Source organism: Oryzias latipes, chromosome 22 (assembly GCF_053564925.1).
Source record: "Oryzias latipes strain Hd-rR chromosome 22, Olatipes_Hd-rR_3.1".
In the NCBI taxonomy this organism is placed as follows: Eukaryota; Metazoa; Chordata; class Actinopteri; order Beloniformes; family Adrianichthyidae; genus Oryzias; species Oryzias latipes.
In genome coordinates, this window is record NC_136258.1 from 8,728,213 (window position 1) to 8,753,015 (window position 24,803).

The following is a 24,803-nucleotide window of genomic DNA, read 5'->3' on the forward strand; positions in this document are numbered from 1 at the left end:
ATTTGGATTTCTTCCCTCTGTATTCTTTAGTTTTTCTTTTCACCGGATGTGTTTCAGAAACTGTAATTTTCCTCTCCTGGTCGAGGTCTCCTGTCGTCCGTGTTGATTTGGAGGAGTGTCGTAAGCACCTTTATTCCCGCTTCTGTCTGCAGCCAAACAGAACATCAACACGTTGGGTCACCAGCTGCAGATGAACCAGCACTGTCTGGACACGGCCTTCAACTTCTACAAGATGGCCCTCAACAAGCGCCTGACCAACGGCCACAGGTCGTCCCACGTCATCGCTGCCTGCCTCTACCTGGTGTGTCGCACTGAAGGAACGCCGCGTATCCTTTCATTCTCTGTTCATGGAGATGCAGTGTTGCCCACTCTGATCTTGAGACTCCAGGGCGGGATTTGAATCTCTCCACAGCAGAGCCGTAGACTGAACCCAAACACAGCAGAACACAAAAACTACCAGGGTGCAGCTTCTCTGCAGACCAATTCTATCATCAAATTAGCGAGGAGTCTGGCATTTGTTGGTATGAGGACATTTAAGTCTGTCTTTAATGAAAAAAATGAAAGTGTGATGCTCCAAAGATAATCAGAGCTATGAATCCGCAGACGCAATCTATTCAATGAAGGGTACGGAATTGTTACATTTTGTCGGTGGGGCAGAGGTAGAGCGTTCAACCTTTGATCAAACGATTGCAGGTTTGGTTTCGGGCAGTACACTGAACCCCACGTTGCTCCTGGTGGTTATGGGATGGCGCCAGTGTTGTGCAGCGAAGCCGCCATCCGTGTGTGAATGTGAGTGTGTGCATGGGTGAATGTACAGCGCTTTGGACCTTCTCAGAGGTAGTGCAGTCGTATTATTATTATTATTTTTAATCCAAATCTATTGTTTAAAGAGCAAAGGTCCAACAACTGTTTACTTGCTTGAATGTTTTCTTTGAACTTGGCTGTAAATTACAGACTCCAGACTGGATGATTTCAGTTTTTTCTTAATTGTTTTTGACTGAAAAAAATCCCACTTGTCTGTTATTATTAGAAATCTTCATAAAGTCAGTTTTTTGGTTGTAATTTGATCTTTTTCTGCACCACGAAGTTACATGCAGCAGTGAAGTCCTGAGCTGCTGAACCCAGAAGAGCCTGTGAATGGCGGTTCTTCTGTCACATCGCACTGATGAGGATTTTCTCGGGTTTCTCCAAATTCTCCGTTGTAACACGGCAGAAATAGATGTTAGCTGTTGGTTGCAACGGCCAGAAAATAAAGGTTGAATTTGCAGAATTGTTTTCATTTTTAGTGAAACCATAAACCATTTCCATGTCACCTGCTGCTACATGTCGACATGCCAACCTCCTCAGCAGTTTTTGCTCACGCGTGTTGTGTACCCACACACACACAGACACGCACACCCACACACACACACACCCCCACCCACCCACCCACCCACCCACCCACACAAACACACCCCCACCCACCCACCCACACAAACACACACACAAACACGCACACACACAGAAGGTGAGCTTCCTCCCACCCTTATGGTTGTGTTGCTTGATGATGCACCAAAGGTCGTCAACTCCACCTTCCTGAGGTTGGGTGGAGGTCAGAGGAGGATGGGGGCCCCACCAGGAGTTGCTCTCCTTTTGTGCCTGCAGCAGGCACCGACAGAGCTCTCCTTTGCAGCATGAGGAGGTGCTTTGTCATGCATGAAGATGACTTTGTTGCTTTGACCCTGGAAGAACGCGGTCTGTGACAAATCGTGAAGCCTGAGCAGTCATTCCCCAGCTGTAGGGTTGGTGGTTTGACTCCTGGTGTCACACGTCGGTCTGTGTCTTTATGTGACACAGTAAAGTCTCTTTTGCATTTAGTTCAGCGTGGGAGCATTGGTGTGGGTGAATTTGTTGGTATGTGAGTAGAGCTTTGGACCATTGACTGTGTTGTCCCAGTCACTGTCGCACCCTAAAGGGGGTAAACCCTCTGGCTTTTCCTCATTCTGGCCCAGAACATTCCTGTGACCTGTGCCACTGCAGCCTGGAGGATCCTTTTCTCTAGACCACATGTGTCAAACTCAAGGCCCGGGGGCCAAATGAGGCCCTCCATGTCACTTTATGTGGCCCGCGAGAGCATCAAAGTTTTTAATTTCTTAAAATAAAAAATAAAATTGGTGTGTATTTATTCATATCTAGGGGGAATCTGACTTGAAATATGGGATTGGACAACTATACATTAGGACTTAAACACTGTCTATTTAACCTAACCTGACAGAACCAAATGTAAAAGGACTTATGCTAAAGTAACAAGCAAACATATGTTTCTATGCAACTGTAATTGTCACTTTAAAAAGTTTTAATGAATAAATAATGAGTTATTTATCATTAAGGAGTAGTTACATTTATTTTATTACATTTAGTTACATGTATAAGTTACATCTGGCCCTTTGAGGACAACCACTATGCTGATGTGGCCCTCCGTGAAAATGAGTTTGACACCCCTGCTCTAGACCATCTAGATCAGTACCGCACTGTTGGCCGGGTGTTTCTCCCTGTGAGGATTGTGGGCTGAATGGTGGATCGTAGTCAAATGGCTGTCCTGAGGGATCTTGCAGCAGGAGTTTGTGGGGCCTCAGAGCCTGAAATGCTGGTGTGCTGCTTTGTAATGGGGCTTTTGGCAGCTGCTCTCCTAACATTTTACTATTTTTTGTTGATACACAGACTCTGAAGGAGTCCTAATTTCTTCACAGCATAAGTATCAGGCTCAGCTTTTCTTACATAGTCTAGGGCAGTGGTCCCAAACTCCTGCTCCCAGTCCAAGTGACGGCTGGTACCAGGGGACAGCTGGTCTAGGGAACCTCTGGTTTAGGGAACCTCTGGTCTAGGGGGCTGTTGGTTTAGGGAACCTCTGGTTTAGGGAACCTCTGGTCTAGGGGACCACTGATCTAGGGGGCCGCTGGCCTACGGGACCGCTGGTCTAGGGGACCACTTGTCTAGGGGGCCGCTGGCCTACGGGACCGCTGGTCTAGGGCACCACTTGTCTAGGGGGCCGCTGGCCTACGGGACCGCTGGTCAAGGGGACCGCTGATCTAGGGGGCCGCTGGCCTACGGAACCGCTGGTCTAGGGGACCGTTGAACAACAGGACCGCTGGTCTAGGGGACCGCTGGTTTAGGGCAACCCATTATTTGAAGCTTCTAGCAGCAACAAAATGTTTTTATTCTACTATTGCTAAAAACCTGAGGGACGTTCTTCAGTAGTTCTATTTTGATTGAGCTGGAGAACTAGTGAAGATCCTTGAGAAACACTATAATTAATATAAAACATAAGTTCAACATTTACAGTTTTCAGTCAGCCACCATATGTGCAAGTTCCCACTGTAAAAGATTAGAAAGGCCTGTAATTTTCATCAAAGGAATACCTCAACTATAAGAGACAAAATTAAATAAAAAAAATCCAGAAAATCACATTGTCTGATTTTTAACGAATTTATTAGTAAATGATAGGGGAAAATAAGTATTTGGTCAATATCAGTACTGTATCTATCCTTTGTTGGCAATGACAAAGGTTTTCTGTAAATCTTCACAAGGTTTTCACAAACCACTGTTTGTCACTAAAAGAATCTAAGCATGTTCATTAGGTCGTGGTGTAACGTGTGCAGGGTGTCTTCCCCCCGTGCAGGGTGTCTAGCACCCCGTGCAGGGTGTCTAGCACCCCGTGCAGGATGTCTTACACCCCGTGCAGGATGTCTTACACCCCGTGCAGGGTGTCTTACACCCCGTGCAGGGTGTCTTACACCCCGTGCAGGGTGTTTTCCCCCCGTGCAGGGTGTCTACACCCCATGCAGGGTGTCTTCCCCCCGTTCAGGGTGTCTTCCCCCCGTGCAGGGTGTCTTCCCCCCGTGCAGGGTGTCTTACGCCCCGTGCTCGGTGTCTTGCGCCCCGTGCTCGGTGTCTTACGCCCCTTGCAGGGTGTCTTACCCCCCTTGCAGGGTGCCTACACCGCGTGCAGGGTGTCTTCCCCCCGTGCAGGGTGTCTTCCCCCCTGCAGGGTGTTTTACGCCCCGTGCAGGGTGTCTACACCGCGTGCAGGGTGTCTACACTGGGTGCAGGGTGTCTAAACCCCGTGCAGGGTGTCTACACTGGGTGCAGGGTGTCTAAACCCCGTGCAGGGTGTCTACACCGCGTGCAGGGTGTCTACACTGGGTGCAGGGTGTCTACACCGCGTGCAGGGTGTCTACACCGCGTGCAGGGTGTCTACACCGCGTGCAGGGTGTCTACACCGCGTGCAGGGTGTCTAAACCCCGTGCAGGGTGTCTTACTCCCCTTGCAGGGTGTCTTACGCCCCGTGCAGGGTGTCTTACGCCCCGTGCAGGGTGTCTTACGCCCCGTGCAGGGTGTCTACACCGCGTGCAGGGTGTCTAAACCCCGTGCAGGGTGTCTTACTCCCCTTGCAGGGTGTCTTACGCCCCGTGCAGGGTGTCTTACGCCCCGTGCAGGGTGTCTTACGCCCCGTGCAGGGTGTCTACACCGCGTGCAGGGTGTCTACACCGCGTGCAGGGTGTCTACACCGCGTGCAGGGTGTCTACACCGCGTGCAGGGTGTCTACACCGCTTGCAGGGTGTCTACACCGCGTGCAGGTTGTCCACACCCCGTGCAGGTTGTCTATACCCCGTGCACGGTGTCTTCCCCCCATGCACGGTGTCTTACGCCCCGTGCAGTGAGTCTACACCGCGTGCAGGGTGTCTTCCCCCCGTGCAGGCTGTGTTACGCCCCTAGCAGAGTGTCTACACCCCGTGCAGGCTGTCTTACGCCCCTAGCAGAGTGTCTACACCCCGTGCAGGGTGTCTTACGCCCCGTGCAGGGTGTCTACACCCCGTGCAGGGTGTCTTACACCCCGTTCAGGGTGACTTAAACCCCCACACACAAGATATGAAGATGCTTTCAACAAACTTAAACCTACATCCAGTTTTTCTTAAAGTCGGAGGAAACCGTTGCTGCAAGCAGCAGCTGGCATGACTTCCTGCTGCTTGGAGGGTGTGTTGGTTTCTCTCTTCTCTCCTGCTGTTTATTCCTTAGGTAACTCTGTAACTCTGACATGACTTATGTTTGGGAGCTTCATCTGGGAGCGTACCAGAGGGCACTGCATGGTTCTGCAGAATGCTGAGGCAGCGGTTGTAATCCAGGATCCATCACTGTCCAGATCCTGAACCCTGGAGCGAACAGAGCTGCCATGTTTTGGCGGTGGTCAGTTTGACACTGGGCTCGGCAGCACCTCCGGTCTGCTGGAGGTCGTCTTCATTTGTGCATCAAAGTTGAGAGGCTGATGGTGTTCAAACGCCTCTTTGCTTTCCGTTCGCCTGCGTCTCCCTCGGCCTTGAGGATGATTCTGTGACTGCAGCAGGGCAGTCCTGACAGGTTTACCAAAGAAAAGAGGAGGCCAGCAGGTTGTGCTACCTTTCTGCATCTGCTTGTGTGAGGCTGTGTGGATATGGGCTTGTCTGTTGGTGGATGGAGAAGCATTCTGGGGCAGAAGTAGCTCGGCAGGCGTCCTTTTCCACTGCTGGGTGACTCTGATGTCACAGTAGGGATCGAGAAAAAGCCTGGAAGGAGGAGCAGAGGAAAAAAAGGAAAGAACCTTCGGTTGAGTTTAATGAGGATGGATTAGTCTTTTTATAATTTATTCTTCAGCCTTTTGCCTCAATTTTTAATCTGATGTATTTTAAGCTCCAACAGTTTGTCCTTCTGTTTGTTTCTGCACAGCGGGTTAGTGCAGTTGTTCCTAAAAACCCAAACTTTTCACAGTCCAGTCCTCTGACAAACATGCTGTATGTTTCAGGAGGTTGTGACTTGCCTTTTTTAATGTGGGTTTTTTTCTCTTTGAAAAGTGCAGAAAAACCTTTGCTTTCTTCTCTGGTGTCTGTTCTTGGTTAGTTTTTAAAAAAAGAGATTTATATTTTTAAAGTTGAATGTGCATTTATTTGAAACTGTGACTCATTGCTGTATGTTTAAGTGGTAAACAGAGAAAATGTTTCGAATTAAAGAACATGGCAGGTGTAATATACATGCAGCAAGCAAATATTTACATCCTTGGTAAACACATTACTCACAATAAGATAGGGAGATAGTGAAACACTTCAGTTTTTCTTAAAGTCGGAGGAAACCGTTGCTGCAAGCAGCAGCTGGCATGACTTCCTGCTGCTTGGACTTGGACACTTCTAGTGAATGTTCTTTGTGTCACTTTACGGTTTTATGGGATAGGGAGACAATATAATTTGGGTGATGGACACCCCTTGGTGTTTTCCACACAATGGTTTCAATGTGTGCAGTGGACTTATGAGAGATGGAACTTCAAATGGGAAAATGCTTTGTTACCATAGCTCAAAAAATAACAAATAATGCAAGATAATAAATTGTATTGAAAGTAGGGCTGGGAATCACTGGGTACCTCACGATACGATTTCCGATACATTGCTCACGATACTATCACTATATGGCGATAATGTGATAATCGATATATATCGTCTCTAACAGCTCACGATATATCAAATGTTAAGAAAGAAGAACTTGAAAAACTGTTTTTTGGAAAATATTTCCCCATTTATTTTTTAGTTTTTAAACACAATGATAATGAACAACTTGGGTCCTATTTGGTGTAATGAACAACAAACTTTTGTGTAACATTGCTGAAATCAGTAATACTCTGTCTTTGACAAACAATGACAATTTTCATTTGGAAATATCTGTAGAATTCGGTTTAAACAATAGGGAACATGAACAGCAGCCATTATTTAGTACAAATATACTGTAAACAGGATCAAAAATGAATAAGTCAAGTAGCTGCCAGACACATTGGTATTCACTTTTGAAAAACAAAGCCTTAGCCATCGCATTATTTAAAAAATAGTTGTAAATCAGATATTAATTATGTGAACAAATCATAGTGTCTTTGTTAAAAATAAATCACACCATTTAGTGCAAATGTGGTGTAAACAAAAATAAAATTCTCCCAGAAAAATAAAATCAAGTAGCTAGGAATTTTCCTTTAAGTTATTTAAGACATAAACTCCTTTCAAAATAAATGACCAGGGATAAAATTCATGAACTTAAAGTGCATCTAAAAGGAAACATAAAATGTTTTCTAGAAGTTTTCCTTTATTCATGACTGTTGAAATGTCACATTCATTAAACAACTGTACAGCAGTGAGCCGCCATCTTGTCTTTTCCAATGTGGCGTCCAGCTTTGCATACATAACTCGTGGCGCAGCGACTCTGTCCTACATAGCTCATTGGATCGTATCCCACCCCCAAGTTACCTGGCAGAACGGCATGTAGCACCTGTGGAAGAGACTTATTAGTAATATGAATGGGAACTTTCACAGATCAATAAAATTCCAACCAAATAGGAAAAGCACTGAAGTCAATAATGGTATTCTAACTTATTTTAAGAAGTGTAATTTCACTTCATGTTGTTGGAGTTGAAGTTCCAGCTCATGAACTATAGGTCTCTTGGTTAAAGCAGCCAGCGTGCAAAGAAAAAATAGTTCCTGAGAGGCTGGAGGTGGTGGTGTCATGGTGTGGGGGATATTTTCTTGGCACACTTTGGTCCCCTTAGTACCAGTTGAGCATGGTTCCAACTCCATAGCCTACCTGAGCATTGTTGCTGACCATGTCCATCCCTTTCTGACCACAGTGGACCATCTTCTGATGGCTACTTCCAGCAGGATGAGGCTCCATGTCATAAAGCTGGAATCATCTCAGACTGGTTTCTAGAACATGACGATGAGTTCCCTGGACTTAAACGGCCTCCACTGTCACCAGAACCCAATAGAGAACCTTTAGGATGTGGTGGAACGGGAGATCAGCATCATGGATGTTCATCCAACAAATCTGCAGCAACTGTGTGATTATATCATGTCAATGTGGACCAAAGTCTCTGAGGAATGTTTCCAGAACCTTGTTGAATCCATGCCACCAACGATGAGGTCAGTCCTTATGGCTAAAGGGCTCTAACCCGGCACTAGCAAGATATAACCTAATATAAAGTGGCCGGTGAGTGTAGAAAACAAAATCACATACAAGTCGCTTTTGAGCGCAAGTTGTACCCCTACTTGGAAGTATACGGTAATTAAGAAAGAGAGATGTAAATGCAGGCTCTGGGTCTCTGTAGTTTGTATTTTCCTCCTGTTTCCACAATAAGACGTTGCCTTTAGGCTGCATGTTTGCAGTTACCTCTCCTTGACCAGTTTCCTCAGACATGCTGCTGGATCTGAGCGACGTTCTGCAGGTAAGTTAGACAGAGATTCACACACTCAGAGAAAAGCTGTAAATAACCTATGAGACGCAAAGAAATATGTTTTTCTAAAGAAACTTTTCTTTCTGTCTATTAAAAAACCTAAACAAGAGGAAAACCTCACTTCAGGCCAGGTCTTTAGTTTTTTGTTTATTATGAAGAAATTGGCTTCAATTATTTATAATTATTTTATTTGTGGATAAGAGTTTAAGTAAAAAAAAGGTGTTTAATGATAAAAACGTTGAAACACTTTTATTCCAAGTGTTTTTTTTATTTGGAAAAAGAAAATGCATTTATATTCAGTCAGCCACCAATTGTTGAAGTTCTCCCACTTTAAAAAGAGGAGAGAGGCCTGTAATTTACATCATAGGAAAACATCAACTATGAGAGACAAAATGAGAAAGACATCCAGAAAAATCACATAGTCTGATTTTTACTTGTAAATTATGGTGGAAAATAAGTATTAGGTCACAAACCTGTAACTTCTTCTGTAGAGGATCTTTAGTCCTCCACTGGTTACCTGTATTAATGACACCTGTTTGAACTGGTTCTCTATAGAAAGAACCCTGTCCTGTCTCATAGTTGAGGCTTACCTATGATGAAAATTTCAGGCCTCTCTCCTCTTTTGGAGTGGGAGAACTTGAACAATTGTTTAATTTATTTATCTAACATTTATTTATCCAGTCAAGACAGATTAAGAATTTTTTTTATTATTTTCAACTGTGATATTTCGAGAAAGGAAAAGAAAAAGTCACAGGAGACACAGGAAAAAACAGGATAACACAATCATTAAAATAATTAAAATGATTAAATTATTAAGTTGCAGCAACATTTTTCTTTAAAATAATCACCAGGGTTCTTTTTTCAAACAGTCCTTGGAATAAAAGCATCCATTCTAAGGTTTTTTGGTAAATGATTCCAGTGACTGGATGCTGCAGACTGAAAGAATAGAGGACCCAACGAGGAGTTGGATGTCAGGACGGTGTTGAACATTTGGGATGAAGTGTGCAAAAGCTGGCGGCTGGCTGAATACTGAACTACATTTTAGTTTTAATATCTTGATAGAAGACAAAAACCACTAACTAGAAACTTTTTATTAAGATGTAAAAACTTTTTAAAAATAAAATGTCTTGAATATTCTGCTGAGTACTCATTTTTAAATAATTTCTCTAATGAAAAAAGTATTTTTGAATCAAATGTCATATATTTACAACTTTACTTGGACTGTTGTAGCACCAAAGGTGGGATATTTTGAGGGTAAAAATATCCCATAAGGAGGTATGTGTGTAAATGTACTTTATTAAAAAACAATTTTAAGACGGTAGTTTCAGTTATCAGAGCAATAAATCAAAAACTGAGTCTTTATAGCTAATTTGAAGATTAAAAGTTGTTTTGAAATGTCAGAACATCCCAATTTATTTGACCAATCCGGTCTGCAGGCAGATTTTTGGGGAAAAACAACTTCATTCATTCATATCTTTCAACTTCTTTTGAGGACATGTTTCCTGCATTTGGGATGGGAGCTGGTTCGCGGTGAGACGGCGGTGGCAGTGTGATGGTGGTGGGACCTTTTCTAGTCACAGCTGGTCGGGGGCTTAAAAATAAAAAGCCCCCCAGCTGTCCTGGAGTGGCCGGCCGCCCCTCCCCATCTGTGCACGCCCTGGTATTTGGAGGTTGGTGTGGATTTGAAGACGCTTTTTGCAGGGTGGGGTAAAGCAACTGCTGGTTCTGTCTTTCTTTTAAGGGTGGGTCCAAACCCTGCCCCCCCTTGGTGACATTACTTGAATGACTAACCATCACATGAACTGCCACACAAATGAAGTGGTGATGGATTATTCAGAGAGGAAAGTGCTTTGTTTTGAGAACTCTTTTATGTTCAAATCAAACCTATTTTCATTTCTCAGCCTTTCAGCAGAATGGACTGAGAGGAAAGCCCTTTTAGGTGTCTGCTGACAGTACAGTCAACCTGCCACAGCTTTGACTTCATGACCCATTTCTTCCTGTGAAGGATTCATTTTCTGCATTATGCTTCATGTAAAGTTTGAACTAGAAGGATCAAAGTTAAAGGAATTCTCTGTCATTTGTTCTCAGGTTTTGAAAGTATTAACACATTCCACCGTTTTTGGTAAATAATGAATGTGGAATTATGTTGTTACATCTGTGTCTCTATCGTCTGTTGCCCCTTTTCGACCTACACTAGAGGTTTCAGTTTTAGCCTGTCTTTTACACATGTTGTCTATTTGAAGTCTTGGAAAAAACAAAACACTATTACATTTACTGTAGTTCCTCACTTTAAGATGATGCTTTGAATGAGGAGCTCCATGTGGTTCCATGTTTTCTAGACTGACTACAGGGAGGTCGGTTAAAATGACCCGTATACCTCGGGCCGGGTGAATACTCCATTCTGATTGGCTGCTGGATGTGGCGGATGCCCAAATGTTCTGTATCACTGCGCCGGCTTCTTTCAAACAAACTTTATCTTCTTGATCTGGACAGAAACAAGCAGTTAGAGGTGAAATTTCTCTCTGAACCTATGCTTTATTTAACACATCAGATCGCTTCCTTTACCAGATTTATTTCTTTTGCAAGTGACCCTGGTCGACTTCACGAAAGCAACCGTCCGCTCAGGCTTTCGTGTCTTCCGCTTATCTCTGGTAATGGACGCCTCGTCGGGCGTTATCCTTACATAATGTAACACCAGCAACATTTAGGGGAAAGATGGGTCACTCTGCACATACTGCTGCCTTATATCGCCTCCTTATGACATTTACTTAATAACACAGATCTGTGAATTACAAAAGAGGCTTATGTATTCTTTATAGAGAGAAATTATTGTGGGGATGTTTTTAAAGTGACTGCTGTGATCTCTGCTGCTGAATTCCTGCTGGAGTCCATTTCCTAGAATAGCAGAGGAGCATCTGTGCCGACTCCAGAGAGGCCTGAGAGTCCCTCCGACAGCCCCAGAGGCCGGGGCAGGGCCGGTCTGAAGGAATGACAGCGATCTGGCCGGAGCTTGTGACCCTCTGTTGCCTTAGATTTGGGTTCCGACGGGCTGAACTCCGGCTCGTAGATGCCGCTAGCTCCTGAAGATGATGATTGATGAGCAGTCTTGTGGCTTTATCTGTCAATCCATCCTTTCAGGGGCTCCAGAATTTACGACAGAGCTTTAGGGATGCGCTGTTGGGGAAAGACAATGAAACATCTGTGATGGGAGGGGTCCATTGTGATAACCCAGATACCCCATTCTCCCACCCACAGCTCTCTAAGACAAATCAGGCCTGCTTGGCTGCTCAGCCTGGGTTGAGCTCTACCGGGGCTCTGATCAGGTGCTGCTCCTGGAGCTCCACTCCTTTCTCCATTCTTTCCTTTTCTGCTGTGGAGTTTCCAGCATTTTCTTCCCTCACCAGGAAAAATGAGATTATTGTTGTAAATCCTAAAGCTGAAATGCATCTGTACAGAACCACATAAATGAGCATGAGAGATTTCTTCACTGTGATGGATTAAAAACAAAAACAACAGAGAAGGGAGTCCTCCAGTCATCGTAGAGTGCCAGTGGCGTGCAGCACACTTTGTCCTCTGTGGAAATGGGAGGGGGAGGAAGGTGCGGCACCAGTGTGTAGCGCCATGCTGACCAGAAACCAATGGAAAGGGCCGTGCGTACCAGATCCCTTCAAAATCCCGGAGCTCAGCTTTTAATCACACGTGGAGGTGATACTCTCTGTGGTGTCTGGGTCAATTATGCAACAGGAACTGAGCATATCCATGATGAAATGGGTCATCAGTCGTCCCAGAAGCTTGCATGGATGCTAGCAAAGGGCTTAATGTCTGTAAATCTGCTGCCGCTCAGATTGATGGGGCTGTTTCAAGTCACGGCGGAGCTGCAGATGATTCAATAACGATCTCTCTCTTCAGGTCAACGTCTATGTCCTGGGGAAGGTTTTTCTCCATCTGGCAAAGGAACTCTGCATCAACGCTCCAGCCATAGGTACTGACCCGCCACGCTTTCTGTCCACTCAGTCCAAGTTCTGCTTGTTTCCCGGTTTAAAGGTGGATTACAGCTACGGGTTTCTTTCAGATAGATGCGACTTTGACTTTGTCCTTTTATCTTACAAGATAAACCATGAAAAATCTATCGGATTAAGCTGAACAGTCAACTGAAATGTAAAGACAGGCCGTTAATGACCTGCATGGAACATCCCTTCTGAAGCTGCAGGCGCTTTATCGCAGTTTCACGACCAAACCGAGCATCTGGAAATGTTAGCGACGCCTGTAGGAGCCCCTTTGGACATGTTTTGAATTTAGGTGCCTAGCATATGTTTATTGAAGACCTTTGGTGAATTTATTCTACTCGTTTATTGATTAACACAATAAGCAGCAATAAGTTGGCTGCAAGTATGACTGGCACACGGAAAAATAAAGTTAGATGAGCTTCACCCAGTGTGGGTCCTTGGGAAAGACCCTTCCCGCTACTGCCAAACCATGTAACCCACGGGGGCCCTAATCTGGGTTCCCAGCTGTGCCGGTCCCCAGCCCGGATAAATTACAGGGTTGTGTCAGGAAGGGCATCCGACGTAAAACTCTCTAACTAAACGTGCTGATTGGCTGTTTGACTTGACATAGGAGGGAAATCGGCACGTCTCCAACATCTTCACACACGTCCCACTCCAAATCACACAGCACATGAACGGTACGAACACAAAGGGTGAAACAAGCGGATTGTTTGCATCGCGATGCACGCGAATATGTGGCGAGTTTGCTCCTACAATGAGTCCCAAAAAGGGCTGGCGTAAAGTTTTGGAAAACTTCGGCAGGTTTTCCTAAAGATTCAGCTCAGTTCCACTGGAGCTTTGAGGAAGAAGCGACGTATATAAAGTGATAGGAAATGCCTCACTACTGCTTCCAACCAAAGGAAGTCAATTCAGTCGCCATGTTTCTGGGATATGTCCATCACCTTGTTGGATCCAGGCGTCCTCAGTAAACTTGGATTGGTCCGTCTACATTACTGTGGCAACCACCCTCTCCAATCAGGAGTGAGCATGTTAGCCGGCCACACCCTGAACCTACCACTACGGTGCGTGCCCAGGAGAGTGGGTACATGCTCCATGGGGAAAGTGTCTCTTCCACATGTGTCTCAAATAGTTCCAGATGCCTGCATCTGGATTTAAGCAACATATAGACTTTTAGATGTACTTTCCCCCTAAAAGCTCAGAGATTTACAGGACAAGCAAACAGTTTAGTGTGATTTTCAGGTAAATATTCATTGGATATGTTTTGTCCGTAAAGAAATGCTTATGGACAAAGGGCCGCTCCCTGGGGACCCTCTGCCCGCTCAGGGCCTTGAACCCTCACCCAGCTGACCCTCATCTGTCCCAAGCTGCTAGTTTAGGATGCAGTACCCCGTGCTTTAGCTGGAGGGCGCTGTAGCCCCTCAGTTCCCTGCTCCTCACCCCAGAACCAAACAGCCATTGTGTGTGTTGGCTCCAACCTGCATGTTTTTATTGTCAGCATTGTCATACAGAACTGGTGTTGTTGAGCGGCATCAAGCCGTCGTGTACAAACGCCGTCCACATCACACACGGACTCCCACAATGCAAAGCGCTGCCCATGCGTTCTCTCCTAAAGCTCAGCTGATTATGTAACGTAATGTTGTTCCAGCTGCGGTTACATCAGAACCAATAAAGTTCATTTAAATATTAATAATAAGAAAATAAGTTAAATAAGATAAGACGTCGACTCTCAGAAACACGAGTCCCTGACTGGGACGTTCCTCGGGTGTCCTTAACGCTACATAAGTGTGACGACTGGGGGGCGAGCAGGAAGCGCTCCTCTGCGGCTCATGCATAGAACACGAGCTCGGGGATCTGTCCGCCCTGCACTCCGGTGCCGTTGGTGCTGTCAGAGGAGCACTGGAACTGGAACGTCACCTTCCCACACTGCACCTCTGTCATGCCTTCCTGCCCGAAGTAGCTCAGCTCGTTGCCGTCCAGCACGGCGCTCACCGTGTAGAAGGCGTCCTGCTCCACCTGAACGGGGTGCTCAAACCACACGGGGAACGTGCTGCTCGACCCGTCCGACACAAACTTGGTCAGGTTCTGGGCCAAGGTCACCCCCTGTCTCTTCAGCTCGATTTTGACGCAGTACTCTGCTTTGCCGCCGCTCGAGCCGTACAGACCCAAACCAGCGATGAAGATCCTCTTGTCCACTGCGAACTGGATGCTGTCGCACCGACCTCGGTAGCGCCACTGATTGCTCCGGTACGCCGAGGACTGAAAGCGGTGGCATCTCTGAGGGAGCAGGCCCTTCCTCACGGTCAGGGGGAAGTCCACATCGGGCTTGTTGGCCGCCGTGTACCACAGGAACATGTTCAGAGTCTCCTCTAGAGTCAAAATATCCGACTGCGCCGCTCCGTTTGCAAACTCCTCGAGGCTCATGGTGGGAATGCGCACCAGGAACAGCGCCCTTCCCAGCACCTCCCTCTTGTTGCGGGTGGTGGGCCCTAAGCCTTGTCTTTTGCACTCGGCTGCAGCCCAGTTCATAACCGCTTCAAAGACCACCACCTCCTTGGTGTTGAGCGTTTCCCTCTGCAGGATGATCTCCAGCGTCAGCAGGTCGATCTCACAGAAGCCCTCTGAGCGCAGTGCCAACTCCGCCTGGGCGTCGATCACCTCCCAGCAGCGCTGCGTCAGCTCGGGCTCCTCGAACAGCCGGCTCTGGGACAGCAGCACGCAGGCGTTCTTGGCCTCCAAGCTCGTTTCCAGGAAGGTGACGCAGGCCTTGGCCAGTGCCGGGACGATGTACTTCTTAGCGGCATACAGGGTGGCCAGCACCGTGTCTGCCTCCAGGTCGATCTCGTCGCTGTACATGTACCTGAGGGCAGAGAGGCAGCCTTTAGGTTCAGAGAAGAGGCTCAGCACTGCTGCCATGGCCCCCCTGCACTCCTCTGCTCAGCTGGGGATGAGTAATCCAGAGCCCTGAAGGGTCTCTGCGTGTGCTGGGAGGAGACGGGGGCCCACTTACTTCAGCAGAATTAGAAAAGCAGCAGGCTCCACATCTGGGATATGTATTTCTGACTCCTCCTCCGCCAAATCGCTGTAAAACATGGCACAGAAGACGGAGCTTCCCACGGCCAGCACATACTGAGGGAGGGGGGTACAGAAGCGTCAGAAAAAAAACCCTGCATGACTCCAGTCCACAACGGACTGTCAGGGACATGAAAAGTGTGTGTTTACCTTGTGTGCCGGCACCCTCTGGGAGGCCCCCAAGGGCCCCACAATGAAGTGGACATCAGCCATCAGCTCATTGTTGAACATCAAGGCGTTCCTAGGAGAAAAGCAGTGGATGAGTGAACGTGGGGGGGTTGCGTAACACCAGGCCGCTCACACTCTCAGGATCAGGAGCTTTGTGGATCTGAGATCCTTCGAATGACCGGATCAGTGATCCAGCCGGACGCGCGATCAGAAATAACCTTCATCACTGTTGGAACTAACGTGTTGTGATAGTTTAAACCCGATCAGAGGAGGCACTGCCGTCACATTTTGATCCAAGCGTTCCCAGTGGTCTTTTAGTTATGATGATGATGTTTTTAGGCAAAATCAAAAAGAAAGTCATGTTCTGCGCACGTGCGGCCAGCACTCAATGGACCCGGAGAAGGGTTACAGTGAGGTTAATAAGTGCGACCAACGACAACATGTAGCATTGGACACACTTAAAATACATGCGGATAACATCAGCCAATCAAAAATAATTGTTCTTTATTGGACCTCGTTTCTGCAGAGCAGCAAGAGGTCTCTAAATCTCTAAATCGTTTACACTTCAGTCTGAATACGCCTTAAATTATGATGTTTTTAGCCAAAATCTAAAAACCTTTCTCGTTTTCTAGGACAGTGTTTTTCAACCAGTGTGCAGTGGGAAATTGCCCTCATTAACTGATTTAACAACATTTCCCATCTCCAGGATTTCAGCTCTCTGTTCATCCAAACAGGCCCTGATATTCATGGATCTGTTTGTATGCAGGTGGATGCATCAGAAAGGGGCGGAGCAGAGAGACTTTGGCCCCGCCCAGTGTATTTTCTAACTTTGGCATATTTTCCATGTCACAAATACAATCTTTTTCCCACGGCATTTTTTCGTCTGCTCCTGCTTCACAACGATTTGAAACAAGAAAAACTTCGAAATGGAGTTTTAATGCTAACTGCCTTTTGGATCGTCAGAAAATGCCCCGTTCTACGTCAGAAAGGCAGTTTTCGTACCTCTCCCGGAGCGTGGGGTGGCTGCACTGCCAGCTGGCCGGCTCCACGTTGTTGTTGTTGACGTTCTGCTGGGCGGTCGGGCTGGTGGCGCCGCTGCCGCTGCCGCCGCTCGGTGCGCACAGCTGCACCTCCTTGGTCTTCTCGGCGTCCGCTACCGTAGTGCCGTTGGCCAGGTTGGCGTTGTTGGTGCTGTCCGCGGGGTACAGCTCCGCAGCCATCTTCTTCTTCTGCTGCTTCCTCTTGGAGCTGGAGAGCGGAAGGATGTCGTAGCACACCGGGAGCCCGCCCGGGAGCCTCCGGGACTTCTTCAGCGCCTCTGGCAGCAGCAGCAGGAACGTCAGACACCTCATGATCCGGCCATGGCGGAGCAGGCGACGGTCTGCCGCGGGCATCGGCCTCCCGCCCGGCGGAGTTCGGAGGGAACCGGAGGGCTTTCCTGCCCGGTGTTCGCTCTTCTTTCGGGGGGTCAGCGCCGCTTCAGATCCGCCGTGAAGGAAGTTTCCGCCCGGGCCTCCCTCCGTTCCCTCCGGAGCTGCGGCGGTTCTAGGAGGTCAGCTCGCTCTGCGATGCCAGACCTCCGTCCTCATAGCGCCGTCACTCTCCCCCTTTCACCCGGTAATCCGGACGGAACCCCCCCAAGTCTCGGTAATCCTCGGACGTCCTTCCCCTTCCTCCTCGGTTCCAGTCTCCGTTGGAGAACCGGAGCTCACGAACCCCGGAGGAACCGTTAGTGGTGCCAAGTCCGGAGCTCCTCTCTATTTTTACTGCTGTTTCCCCGTCCTGACCCCCCCCCTCGCTGTGAACGGCCAGGACTTCCGAAGGACCAATCAGATGTCGGCACTGCGCTGACGTCAGAATCGTAGACCTTAGAGACCCTCCCTCCCTCCTCCCCTGCGTGCGTCAGACGCCTGACTCCTCCCCCTGTATAATTGTCTAATAGATACCGGGGGGAGGGGGGGGGGAGGGGGTCTCCCCTAAATAAAAATAACTCTGTGTGTGTGTGTGGGGGGGGGGGTGGGGGGTGGTGGTTATGCTCCCTCTTTGTTTTTTTAATTACATTTGTCTGTTGATTTTCTATTTTAAATCTTTGTTTTGTTTTGCAATGATGAAAAACGTGATTCACCTTTAAGCTCAGGAATCGAGTAAACAGTTGTAAAAGTTCCCCAATGCCTCCAAACTGAACTCCATGAGTATGAAACATGGTTTTAAAGTCATTTTGATGCCAAAAAATGATCTGGATGACTTAAAAACACGTTTAAAACACCTCAGTTTATAAGGTCAAATTTGTCGTTATTTAGAAAACGTGTTTCGTCTTTGAATCTTTGATTCTATTATCTTTAGAGACAAATTTCTTTAAAATTTTAACTGAAAGAATTCACAATTTCATTAAATAAATGTCCACCTTCCTGGTATTCTGAACCCCGGTAGTGTAAAACTGTGGCTCCTAATTATTCCAGGAGGCGTCCACCGTTGTGTCTGCTTCAGCTACACTCAGAGAAACTACAAATCCCAGGAGCTGCTGCTTTCCAACAGTTCAGGTCGGCACATTAAAGATCTTTCAAAAGAGTTTTGCAGCGTTACTTTTGAAAATCCAAAGGACTTTTATTTTGTCGTTTTTTTTTAAATCAAATTTAACACTAGAACTTTAATATAATGACACGCAGCACCATATTTTATTGAAAAAAGACAAAAAAGACAGAATTTCACACAATTTCCGTCTTGATGAAGAAGTGGCGGCGTGGTGCTGTCAAATGCTGCAGTTTTTCTGAATTCTGTCATTTACTGTCACACACAAAACACAAGGAAATCCCTGCAGGCATTAAACCGATGAAGCGACCAAGTCCAAGTCGGGACCTAAACCCCTAATCTGTGCCGACCTTAACCGCAGCCAGAGGAGTCATGTGAGCAAAGCGCTGCATTTCTGGCTGCTGAGATTCTAGTGGCTTTTATCGTCTGGTAGAGATGGAGGAGCGAGGCGTCCGCCTCCTTCTTGTGTTTCCAGCCTGGCGATGAGCTTAGACGGGGGGGGCTGAGGGGGAGGGGCCTGATTGTATTAACAGCTGGCGCCGCCAGCTTTTCACTTGACTGCTCTGGAAAAAGCCTCGTGGAAAGAAGATGCCCCTCTGACTTTGGAGCATCTTCTCTGCAGTTTAGTGTCTTGGATCACCACAACAATGCAAACATGTTTAGTTTGGGTTTTCTGGGCGTTTTGAGAAGGAAATGCAGAGAGTTTGCTTACCATCCTCTGAAAAAAAGAAACGTTTTGGAAAATAATTATTTCCAGAAATGTTGAAACACAAGAAGAAGCCAGAAAAAGTAGGTTATTATGGGACATGGCTGATTGGATGATGACGTTTGTCCATTTCAGCCAAAGGTTATTTGGCATGAAGCAACACTTCAATCAACGCTTGACTCGCATTATATTTTAAACTATCTCGCAGGAGGAGGTTTAACATTTAAAATTATGAAAATATTGCATCCATTTAAAAATTCCACAATTGATTAAGAAAGAGGGAAAAAAATCCAGTCATTTATCGATTATAATAAGCAGTGATGAACTTTGTTCATGGAAGCGATTCCTAGAAAAATGACGAGAAATGCTTCTTTTCTTTGTTGCATTTTTGCAAATGCAAGAGAGAAACCCCAGAAGCAGAGGCCTCTAAGGCCAGTGAACTGAAAAAAACCTGTCAGAACCTGCCGGTTAACCAAAACTCTTTCCTCTGAACAGATCCATGTTTGTATATTCCTCGATTTGCCCAAATGTTAGAGTTTGGAGAGAAGAACCACGACGTCTCCATGACGGCGATGCGACTGGTGCAGAGGATGAAGAGAGACTGGATGCACACGGGAAGAAGGCCATCGGGACTCTGTGGAGCAGGTAATGTGTCCGCTGTCGGCGCTCTGGAGGATCTTTACTCATCTCAGACGTTCAGGACCAACCAAACCTTCAGGAGGAAGGGGTTTTTGCTTGATGGAAGTGTCTGAAGTTCACCCACTTTTCTGTCTTCTGCCGTCATGTTTTAGGCTTTAGATGTTCCAAATCCTTTTGTTCTGAAACGTGGCTGAGAACCGGATGTCTGAGGGTCTCCTGAGCGCCGCTCGGTACCGGACTGCAGAGAGAAAAAAAAGATGCACACGCTAGCTTGGATACCTTTTATGTTTGTAAATCAGAAAGGAATTTTATTTTGGAAAATTACCAGATTCTGTTCACCGAATCCGCCTGCCTTGCTGCGTCACGTGACGTAAAGCGTTTTTTTCTAACTCTTGAAATTTTAGTTAAAGGGTCAAAGCAGGAGCCTTGTTGTCCTAATTGTTTTTATGGTGGGGATCTAAGTTATCAATCCTTTCAGATCAGAGCATGCAGGTCCAAAGGGTTCTGTAGGTAAACACTCTGGCTAACATTGTCCACATTGGCTAAGAGCAGCCGCCTCTCTGCTAAAGGCTGTTTAGTGTGGAAGTACAAGTCTCCATCTATGCTTTAACAGCTTCTGGAGCCACTCAAGTCTAATGACTGTTACATAACTATTCCCCTAAAGGCCTTCATCGCAGAAAACGTGTGCTGCTGCTGAAACTGCAAAGAGTTTCAAACGTGCACTTTTAGTTTTGATGATCCTGTTTGAAGGACAGATATTCCAGCCTTTAACGTTGGTGTCACGCCTCTGTTTGTGTCCAGCTCTGCTGGTATCTGCTCACATGCACGACTTCTGCCGAACCGTCAAAGAGGTCGTCAATGTCGTCAAAGTGTGTGAAAGCACGCTGAGAAAGAGGTGAGTCCACAAAGCGTTCAAACCTTTCTGTCCGTTTCTGCCTGAACGCTGTTCTGTTCACGCTGCGCGACAACCTTTTTCAGGCTGACAGAGTTTGAGGACACGCCCACCAGTAAACTGACGGTAGAAGAATTCATGAGAGTAGATCTGGATGAAGAGTGCGACCCACCCTCCTACACCGCTGGACTCAAGAAGACGAAAACTCAACAGGTCTGCATTTAGACGCAGAAGAAGCAGAGTGGTTCAGAGAGAACCACACTTGCAGTGTGGTTCTCTCTGAACCACTCTGCTATGCAAGTGAACACAAACCGACTCCCCCCATAAGTCATTCAGAAACACGGATGTGACTAATACTTTGACAGCAGATCCATTCACATTTCTGCCACGGCACTAGCGCTCATCATCATCTATCAAAAGAGACGTCGGCGTCTTCTTCAGGTCGTGGAGCGGCGAGCTCCCTAAATTTGGGAGGGGCTACGAATGAAGCCGTTTTGGGAAATGGTGGTTGGTGGTTTTCCAGAGGAGCTGTGGATCCAACAATTCCACATGACACGCTCAACTTCTGATGAGCTGTGACGCTGTGGGACCTCTGGTGGCGCCCGCTGTGCAGCGCCCAAGGCCACCAGTGCTTACCAAGAAGGGCATCGCCATCCGGTTGTTGATCACGTGATTCATCAAATTTAAAAAGTGTTTCCATTGCAGTTTAGTGAAATGTTTTAATTTGGATACATTCCAATATTCTCCTCCCTAAAAGCACGTTTTGGATAAATGCAAGTTTTTTCTATATTTTTGTGTTTCCATTTGGCAAATTTATTATGGCAAATCTAATTTGCGTAGTTTCATAGTCAATGGAAACACAGCTAGTGACTTAGAGCGTGATCATAATCTTCTTCCTGTTATAAACTCTCTAAGGTTTACTGCTGTATCCTCCCAAAACAAGTTAGTATTTCATTATACTAACGTATAGTCAACATTTTAATTTTTTTTTAATGAAATATGAGTTATTTTCTCTGCTTATTTCCCTACCTGGAAGTGAGACAACTCCATCTCTGAGGCTCCGGCTTTTTCTTCTTTTGGGTGCCGCCCATTTCATGACATCATCCTAGAGTCGGCCTCAGCATCGTGTCTGAGTTTCTCTCACGAAAACAAAACATCGGAACTTTTACAAAGATGGATGTTCAGATTGTTCATATAAATAAAAGCATTTAGCCGATCACCACTAGCTCCATGGAGACAGTGGGCGTGTCTGTTAGACTGGGGGTGGGCTTGCAGAGTAGACTCTTCCTGGAAGGGGCGGTTCCTCAATTTGTGATGTCACAATGTGAGAACCCACTGGTAGATTAGGAGGGGCTGGTGCTCAGACAGCAGGTTTTTAGATGAAAACTCAGAGATGTGGGAACGGATCAAAATGCCACTTTGGGGTTGTTTTTGTGAGGATTGAACATTAAAAGACACTTAAAGCTCAAAAAGATGACTCTGAATGAAAGAGACCCTTTAATATGAGTGAGACAATTTTGGATATAAGTTCGCCTTGGTCTTCTCCAATATCCACCTACACCCATTGGGGAGTTCAAGTTAGAAAAAAGTTGAGGCAGTGCAGAAGACTGTTTGTCAAATCAAATGCAGCTATGGGTAAAACTGAAATGGGTTAGCTGTTTCTTGTCTGTGAGGAGGGTTTCTTTGAACTGTCCCGTGTTAGTTTACCTTTCATGCAGTGATGATGCCAGTGAAGTCCATCCACGCCGCAGAAATGAGGCTAAAACATCAAGTCTTGTTTCAAACTTTTTTTCTCGTGTTTAAGTCCGGAATTACATTATAAATGCCTTAAACCGTTTTACTGAGCACAAAGAGCGCAGACCAACAGCTCTCAGGCAAACGGAGACATATTCTACATTTTCAAGGAAACAAATTCGTCTGAGAGCAAAGGCAGCTGCCATCAGCCCCCCACAGAGTGGAACAATGTCCTTTCATTCTGACATGTCTTACTGTGTAACCCTCACAGCCTGGAGCCACTGTCGGTTTAGAAAAAATACTTCCCGTCTCATTTATTGTCTCGTTTTGTTGTTTTCCTGCAGCTTGAGAAGCAGCTGATGGAGAAAATGCCAGATGTTGAAGGTATGGTTGTTTGACTTTCAATCATCCAGGTTGGGCTCTGTAGAAATTCTGACGGCCTCTTAAGAATTGTTCACTTTTTATGTCTCTACTTTGGCTACTCGGGAAAATCGAGACCCGGCTCGATCAGGGAACAGCTCTTTATGATGAGATCTACTTTGCCCACAGTTCATAAATCAACAGTGCTAAGGTGGGAGAGTGTAACTACAGATGCAAGGAGTGGAAGTGATAGGTTCATTTAGCATAAAGTGCAGCACTGCGTTTGTTTGAAGCAATTGCTCTCCCTCCATTGCATGACTCATTTATTTGTTTCACTTTTTCCTTTTTGTCTTAGATGAAATAAAAGGGTACCAGGATGAAATAGATGCAGAGCTGGAGAGCCTGAGGCCCAAACTAAAAGGAGTTTATGCTGCTTATGTTAATAGAGGTAAGAAAAGCCCCAAACAGGTGAACATCTCAGAAGGAAATGATCATCAGAGATGAGATTATGAAAACTGTTAAGCACTAAAAAGAGCTCATCTGAATTCCATGACATCAAGTGCCACTCCACAACAGAGAAGGTCTCAACACCTCACTTAAAAGGCAAAAAAAGAAAAAGTGACTTCCAGATCATCTACAAATCAATCCAAATAATTCTTAAAAAGAACAGATGATCTCAATTTGATACTAACGGCCTGATATGTATGACTCACTAATTATATTTGGGGAGTTTTATGCGTCATCATCATGTAGGGCAAATAACAGTCACATACGGGGGTGTTGCCCCGCATCATACTACAGGTTGTCCAGCCCCATAGAAGGTCGTGAGCAGGTGCGGCCCCATCTTAAGAGGAGCGCAGGTGTGTCTTGCAGTTCCTTTTGAGGCTTGTACGGCCACCTCATGAAAATGGAACGTACCATTTCAGTTTGTGTGGGAAGTGTATCAAGAAGTACAGTATCTGGAGGGCGAATGGAAGCTGCAGGCATTTTAGTTGCAGCTACTCTAGTTGTAAGTACAGCCTTAGTCCAGGTACTCTTACAGGTAGAAGCAGAATTTATGCAGGTGAGAACCTGTACTACTTCACCGTTACTTACTCTTACATGTTGTTTAAGTGTTCTCTTGGTAAACATGGTGTAGAGTGGGCATGAACACGGATTCTATCACACTTGGTCCACTTCATGCTTTGGTTTGCTTCTGAGAGTCCAGTGTGAAAGAAGACCAATGGGCAGAATGGGCAGAATGTTCTGGGCATTCAAATGTGGCACATCCCATTTTCTCTCTTTTGTCGTCGTCACTTAAGCACCTCGGTGGTCTCCGCCTTTGGATGGTTTGACGGCGGCAAAGGCTGTTTTTGGAAAAAGTTGCTCCACAGCTGCTCCAGAACATGAAACAAGCTCTTTAAAGAGCTGGGAGTGCCCCCCCCAGAGCCCTGACAACAGTGTATCAAATGTATTTGAGGAAACTGAAATGCTCTTCCAACATGACTTTAATACATCTGGAGAATCAAAGAGCTAAAACCTCACAGACACACTGCAGTGTTTTGTGTAGCAGCTTCAATGCAACCCCAGTCTGTCGGTCCAATGCTGAGTAGTCTTGGTCTTTACGTCCAAAACTGGTTCATTTACGTATGGCTAATTTTCTTACTAAACTCTCTAGAGTTTTAGCATTGATGACCAAAGCGAGGCTTCATAAAAACAACCAATCCCTGATTTTTACGTCTATTTAATTGCCGTTTTGAGTTAGAATCAGGAAGTCGGAATGGCAGCAACATGTTTAGATGCACAGCGCTCAGAAGAACTCTGTCTGTTAGCGACTCTGTTTACAAGCATTTATGTGGCACACATTGACCTCAGCAGTAAACCGAAACTAAATGTGTCAATTTGAGAGTTCTTATGTACAAACAGGACATATATAATGAAACATTCTCCTCTATATGTTAGATACTCACGGTTATAAACACTGATCAATGACTTTGCTCTCCCAGACCTCAGCAGTGAAGACATCCGCTCCATGCTGTCTCAGCAAGACGACAACCAATCAGATGAGGATGAGGAGCTCAGGGCTGTTGCCAGGCACTTTGACAAAGACCTTGATACGCTGACTGTAGAGGCTCTGATCAAACTGGAACAGAAGACTCCAGAGGAGGAGAATGAGTGTGGGATGAAGATACCAGAACGAGTGGGCCCATCGTTGGCCTCCATTCTGGGAACCATGCCTTCAGCAGCAACCCTGGGCCTCCCAGAGTCCATCAACAAATGCACTGGAGAGGAGAGGGAAAACGGTGAGTTTCTCCCATCTTTCTCTGTTTGGCATTAGCAGGAATTGTCTGTTTCATCTTTTTGGATCACGTCTTAAACAGTAGTATGTCAACAGAATGAGCTAAAGTCAATGACAATAAAAAAGAAGAAAAAAAGAAATCTCTATAA

At 46.1% G+C, this 24,803-nt stretch overlaps 2 protein-coding genes and 1 long non-coding RNA gene across 7 annotated transcripts in view; 1 reads left to right on the top strand and 2 right to left on the bottom strand.

Annotated features, from left to right (window-relative positions):
- Window positions 1-24,803, top strand: part of LOC101163291 (BRF1, RNA polymerase III transcription initiation factor subunit) — a 100,317-nt gene that overhangs the window by 21,608 nt on the left and 53,906 nt on the right. For 4 of the 5 annotated variants that reach the window (XR_911008.4, XM_011490671.4, XM_011490672.4 and 1 more), the window contains 9 exons: window positions 153-326; window positions 8,232-8,263; window positions 12,182-12,254; window positions 19,247-19,396; window positions 20,192-20,285; window positions 20,369-20,495; window positions 22,361-22,400; window positions 22,732-22,824; window positions 24,362-24,658. Coding sequence is in view for 4 of the 5 variants with exons in the window: in XM_011490671.4 (XP_011488973.1) it covers window positions 153-326; window positions 8,232-8,263; window positions 12,182-12,254; window positions 19,247-19,396; window positions 20,192-20,285; window positions 20,369-20,495; window positions 22,361-22,400; window positions 22,732-22,824; window positions 24,362-24,658 (1,080 nt within the window). In the remaining variant the exon portion in view is untranslated. The remainder of the gene's footprint in view (window positions 1-152; window positions 327-8,231; window positions 8,264-12,181; window positions 12,255-19,246; window positions 19,397-20,191; window positions 20,286-20,368; window positions 20,496-22,360; window positions 22,401-22,731; window positions 22,825-24,361; window positions 24,659-24,803) is intronic. The other variant, XM_020713750.3, reaches the window with a different exon arrangement.
- Window positions 7,114-7,763, bottom strand: LOC144989058 (uncharacterized). The gene is made up of 2 exons (XR_013653203.1): window positions 7,627-7,763; window positions 7,114-7,314 (listed from the first exon to the last, which is right to left on the bottom strand). It is a non-coding gene; the product is annotated as an uncharacterized LOC144989058 (long non-coding RNA).
- LOC101173184 (BTB/POZ domain-containing protein 6-B) lies at window positions 13,735-17,312 on the bottom strand. The gene is made up of 4 exons (XM_004082680.5): window positions 16,519-17,312; window positions 15,499-15,589; window positions 15,287-15,405; window positions 13,735-15,136 (listed from the first exon to the last, which is right to left on the bottom strand). The coding sequence occupies exons 1-4, from the start codon at window positions 16,908-16,910 to the stop codon at window positions 14,104-14,106; spliced, it is 1,635 nt and encodes a 544-aa protein (XP_004082728.1). The 5' UTR covers window positions 16,911-17,312; the 3' UTR covers window positions 13,735-14,103.